The 6,000-nt window shown below is 45.5% G+C and overlaps 1 protein-coding gene across 1 annotated transcript in view; it reads right to left on the bottom strand.

Moving 5' to 3' along the window:
• Nucleotides 1-654: 654 nt before the first annotated feature.
• The window catches only part of LOC109909501 (arf-GAP with Rho-GAP domain, ANK repeat and PH domain-containing protein 1), a 70,518-nt gene continuing 65,172 nt past the window's right edge, over nucleotides 655-6,000 (bottom strand). The window contains 3 exon segments of the mRNA XM_031791444.1: nucleotides 655-2,655; nucleotides 3,810-3,968; nucleotides 4,752-4,815. Of these exon segments, the coding sequence (XP_031647304.1) occupies nucleotides 2,635-2,655; nucleotides 3,810-3,968; nucleotides 4,752-4,815 (244 nt within the window). The 3' untranslated portion in view covers nucleotides 655-2,634.

Raw genomic sequence — 6,000 nt, 5'->3', positions numbered from 1 at the left:
TTATGAATGTAAATAAGTCCTAGACAGATTGAATGCTGAATGACTTCGATGGGACTGTGATTAGAAATACAGACCAGCATCTACCTTCACATTGAATTCATCCAGACTTACCGTTAGTGAATTCATCTTAACATAGCTAGGTGGGACAAACACATGTCACAGTAAGTCAATTATTTTCTCAATAAAGTAGTTATGAGCAAAGTCATTGACAGTAAGTAATAATATTATCTGCTACTCTGTCTGACCAGACAATCACAGAATCCGAGGGCAGTTTGTCACCATGGAGACAGTTGGCTGGTCATTCAGAGAACAGATTCCAAGGGCAGTTGGTCACCGTGGAGACAGTTGGGTGGTCATTCAGAGAACAGAATCCGAGGGCAGTTGGTCACCATGGAGACAGTTGGGTGGTCATTCAGAGAACAGAATCCGAGGGCAGTTGGGCACCATGGAAACAGTTGGGTGGTCATTCAGAGAACAGAATCCGAGGGCAGTTGGGCACCATGGAAACAATTGATTTGTCATTTAGAGAACAGATTCAGAGGGCAGTTGGGCACCATGGAAACAGTTGATTTGTCATTTAGAGAACAGATGCCGACGGCAGAACGGAATGGTTGCAGTGTCAGAGCGTGCTACATCTCAGTCACACACACAGACTGTAGATCCAACGAGCATAGACTTTATTAAAACCATACCTACAGTTACAATCTGAAGAACAGCAGAATTACAAAAGTTATTTTCACATAAAAACACATTTATGAGACAGAGACAGATTAAAAGTGAAATGCTACATGAGATGATTGAGAGTATGTGATATTGATGAGAATACATAGCTTTTTGATCCATCTGCAGAGCAGTAGACCCTTCCTGATTCCTGACCAGTAGGTCACAGTCAGTCACACAAGCGTTGTGAAACCAGTCTCACCGCTGTGCCCGCGGTTAGTTTGTACTGAATTGAAAGAGAACATGAGCTCACCAGATCCATGCTGGTTGAACCAGACTACAGTCAAACAATGACTGCTCCACGTCATCACATGGTTAGGAGTCTAAATGATAGACACAGCTCTGGCTGAAATGTGTTTATTCAAGTGTACAGAGTACCAGACAGACGATCCGTCTTAACAAAGCAGGAAACAGATCAGTTCTTTCATTGGACAAAAACAGATATGAGGGCCAGTGGGGGGGGGGGGGGGGGCTGGCTGGCTGGCTGGCTGGCTGGCTGGCTGGGTTGGTTGGGTGAGTGAGTGAGTAGTGAGTGAGTGGGTTGGTTGGGTGGGGGTGTCTCTACAGGTTAAGACCTAGAAGTGGGAGTAATGATGTCACTACAATAAGTGAACTTGGACACACACACACACACACACATCACTGTCCTCCCTCTAGTCTAGTGGAACCAACTTAATGTCTAGTGATGGTCATGGTTGTCTAACAGTTTACCTACATATACAACCCTATTTCTAAATGGACAGAGTCCCCCTTAACTTCCTATATGGTGCTCCCTCTGCTGGAGAGATAAATAATTACAGTCTAAAACATGGAGGGAGAAGACCGTGGGAGAGGTGATGTGAGCACTCTACAGATGGGGGAGTCTTTAAGAGAGAAGGGGACACGGGTGAGGCTGACGAGGTGAGGGTACAGGTGGGGGAGAGTTCACAAGGGACGGTTCGAGGAGGGGACAGGGTTGATGTGGGACATACAGGGACAGTGACGGCTGGATTGTCGGTGAAGATCATCCCATTATCTCCAGGCCTCTCAGAGACAAACAGTAACAGTCTGTACTCAGTCAGTCTGTACTCAGTCAGTCTGTTCCAGTAACAGTCTATACTCAGTCAGTCTGTACTCAGTCAGTCTGTTCCAGTAACAGTCTATACTCAGTCAGTCTGTACTCAGTCAGTCTGTTCCAGTAACAGTCTATACTCAGTCAGTCTGTTCCAGTAACAGTCTATACTCAGTCAGTCTGTACTCAGTCAGTCTGTTCCAGTAACAGTCTATACTCAGTCAGTCTGTACTCAGTCAGTCTGTTCCAGTGACATTCTGTACTCAGTCAGTCTGTACTCAGTCAGTATGTACTCAGTCAGTCTGTTCCAGTGACATTCTGTACTCAGTCAGTCTGTACTCAGTCCGTCTGTACTCAGACCGTCTGTTCCAGTAACAGTCTGTACTCAGTCAGTCTGTACTCAGTCAGTCTGTACTCAGTCAGTCTGTACTCAATCAGTCTGTACTCAATCAGTCTGTACTCAGTCAGTCTGTTCCATGTCAGTCTGTTCCATGTCAGTCTGTTCCATGTCAGTCTGTACTCAGTCAGTCTGTTCCAGTAACAGTCTGTACTCAGTCAGTCTGTTCCATGTCAGTCTGTTCCATGTCAGTCTGTACTCAGTCAGTCTGTTCCAGTAACAGTCTGTACTCAGTCAGTCTTTGTTCTCAGCCTCTCAGTCCATACCAGGAGCTTCTTACAGGTCCTCCATGTATCACAGGGTGCACTGCAGTCCTAAAAGGCACTGTGGTAACAGAGTCTCTCTCTCCTCATGACACACCTGCTGCCCCTGCTTAGAGGTCCAGCTCATAGGCACAGGTGTGTGTGTGGCAGGGGCAGGGGGGGGAGGGGGTCGTTACTGGAATGTTCTGAAGACTTTGTGGGTTCTACGGCTGGTGGTCTATCCCCTATGGAACATACACAGACAATTAGATAACTGCTGCACACACACTCTTACACACGTAGGAACTTTAGATAATGTCTCACCTTGTCTGGCCCCATTATCAGACATCTCTAAAGAGCTGAGAGAGGGAGAGAGAGAGAGAGAGAGGGATAGAGAGAGAGAGAGAGGGATAGAGAGAGAGGGATAGAGAGGGATAGAGAGAGAGAGAGAGAGAGAGGGATAGAGAGAGAGAGGGATAGAGAGAGAGGGAGAGAGGGATAGAGAGAGAGGGAGAGAGAGAGAGAGAGAGGGATAGAGAGGGGGATAGAGAGAGAGAGAGAGAGGGATAGAGAGAGAGGAAGAGAGAGAGAGAGAGAGAGGGATAGAGAGAGAGGGAGAGAGAGAGAGAGAGGGATAGAGAGAGAGGGATAGAGAGAGAGAGAGAGAGAGAGGGATAGAGAGAGAGGGATAAAGAGAGAGAGAGAGAGGGATAGAGAGAGAGGGATAAAGAGAGAGGGAGAGAGAGGGATAGAGAGAGAGGGATTGAGGGAGGAAAAGGAGGGAGGGAGAGAAAGAGGGGGAGTAGAGAGCGAGGGGGTGGAGAGAGAGAGAGAGAGAGAGGGAGAGAGAGAGAAGGGGTAGAGGGAGGGATTAATTCATTCAGACTGGCTGACATGAACTCTGTCATGTGTAATGGTGAGTGCTAACAGTCATGTCTAACACAGTCAGTGTTCTGTATGGATTCAACATCCTGTGCTCACATTCAACCAGGACACAGACAAGCTTACGGCACGAAGAGACAACACAACAATATATGATCACTATACCCAACACACACACACACACACAATCCAGCTGATAAGGAAAAAAAAGCCCCATGCACAATTGTAGACTCCTGTGTGTGTGTGTGTGTGTGTGTGTGTGTGTGTGTGTGTGTGTGTGTGTGTGTGTGTGTGTGTGTGTGTGTGTGTGTGGGGGGATTGCGATGAGCGTAATCAGGGTTAATCAGAGTCCAGAGGTTATCCATCCTGACCACATGGTCGACTCCGCCCCCCTCCTGACCACACACGCACTGCATCATGGGACTCAGGACAGGGCTTGGAGTGGCTGTGTCAGCATGGAGGTCTCTGATAGGCCCACGACTGTGGATTGGCCCCTGTGATTGGAGGATTGACTCACACCAAGCGGGTCGGCGGTGAAAGCTGCAACGCTGTTCCGCATCTCATTTTCGCTGCCGCGCAACGGAATCAACGCCACATTACCATGACGAGTATCCGCCGGCAACGCACGGGTCACACGTGTTTGTACTGCATCCGCTGGCCACACGTTCCCATCATACTGAGAGGGGGGGGGGCAGAGAGAGAGAGATGTGAGAGAGAGACAAAGAACAGCAAGAGACAAAGAGAAAGAGAGAGAGAAGTGAGAGAGAGAGAAAGAACAGTGAGAGACAAAGAGAAAGAGAGAAGTGAGAGAGAGAGCAAATTATACTCTGACCTTAATTCAGAAAGAATCATAATAACCAGTGTGACAGACAGAACAGTGTGACAGACAGAACAGTGTGACAGACAGAACAGTGAATCATAATAACCAGTGTGACAGACAGAACAGTGTGACAGACAGAACAGTGAATCATAATAACCAGTGTGACAGACAGAACAGTGTGACAGACAGAACAGTGAATCATAATAACCAGTGTGACAGACAGAACAGTGTGACAGACAGAACAGTGTGACAGACAGAACAGTGTGACAGACAGAACAGTGAATCATAATAACCAGTGTGACAGACAGAACAGTGTGACAGACAGAACAGTGTGACAGACAGAACAGTGTGACAGACAGAACAGTGAATCATAATAACCAGTGTGACAGACAGAACAGTGTGACAGACAGAACAGTGTGACAGACAGAACACTGAATCATAATAACTAGTGTGACAGACAGAACAGTGAATCATAATAACTAGTGTGACAGACAGAACAGTGAATCATAATAACCAGTGTGACAGACAGAACAGTGTGACAGACAGAACAGTGTGGCAGACAGAACAGCGAATCATAATAACCCGTGTGACAGACGGAACACTGAATCATAACTAGTGTGACAGTATGTGTCCTCTCACCTGGATAGTGAGGAAGGTGGAGAACCACTCCCTCATCTCTGTCTGAGTGTCACAACACAGATACCTACAAAGGGAAAGAGAGAGGAGTGAAAGAAAGAAAGAAAGAAAGAAAGAAAGAAAGAAAGAAAGAAAGAAAGAAAGAAAGAAAGAAAGAAAGAAAGAAAGAAAGAAAGAAAGAAAGAAAGAAAGAAAGGAGAGAGAACAGATGAGCTCCTGCATTTTTCAGTGTGTTTTCGGGAAGGACATACAGTGGGGCAAAAAAGTATTTAGTCAGCCACCAAACCTTGTGAAGACTTACAGAAAACATTTGACCTCTGTCATTGCCAACAAAGGGTATATAACAAAGTATTGAGATAAACTTTTGTTATTGACCAAATACTTATTTTCCAATATAATTTGCAAATAAATTCATAAAAAATCCTACAATGTGATTTTCTGGAATTTTTTTCTCATTTTGTCTGTCACAGTTGAAGTGTACCTATGATGAAAATACAGGCCTCTCTCATCTTTTTAAGTGGGAGAACTTGCACAATTGGTGGCTGACCAAATACTTTTTTGCCCCACTGTATACTACCCTCTACAACATAACCTTCACTCCAAATCAAAACTTCAAGCCTACAACCTGATTTTGGATGGAATGACCTGGAAGGATTCCTACTACCAAAGATTCTTATTTCAAAGCTATACAGCAAATGATCTGTCAAACAAACAACAGAAAGCAGAAAACACCATCCAACCTGGAACTGACTGAGTCATGTTTAGTCTGAAGCTATTTTTTATTTTCAAAGGCCAAGAAGAAAGATATATTACAATGAAATATTTTACTTTATAAGGACTGAATGCTAAATTAATGCTACCAAGCTTGATAGACAGAATGGATACAACTTCAATTAGCATGGAGGTGTGAAGTGAGAGGTGTCAAATCCTTGAGCATAACAATGGCAGGAGAGTTTCACAGCCACCCCCATCCCAAATGCAGAGGCCTTTGAAGCCCCCACCCGCTGTTCAGAAGTCATTCAAATTCAGTACTCTCTGTATGTAAAAATGATAAGGCACAAAAAGAGCACAAAATGAAGCTACTTATGGAAAATTGGTGAGTTGGTGGTTGAAGATATCCCTCTAGTGGTGTGGGGGCTGTGCTTTGACAAAGTGGGTGGGGTTATATCCTGCCTGTTTGGCCCTGTCCGGGGGTATTGTCGGACGGGGCCACAGTGTCTCCTGACCCCTCCTGTCTCAGCCTCCAGTATTT

The sequence above is a fragment of the Oncorhynchus kisutch genome, linkage group LG15 (assembly GCF_002021735.2).
Source record: "Oncorhynchus kisutch isolate 150728-3 linkage group LG15, Okis_V2, whole genome shotgun sequence".
NCBI classification, from domain to species: Eukaryota; Metazoa; Chordata; class Actinopteri; order Salmoniformes; family Salmonidae; genus Oncorhynchus; species Oncorhynchus kisutch.
The sequence above is the reverse complement of the archived record's forward strand: the minus strand, read 5'-3'. Positions and strand labels throughout refer to the sequence as shown.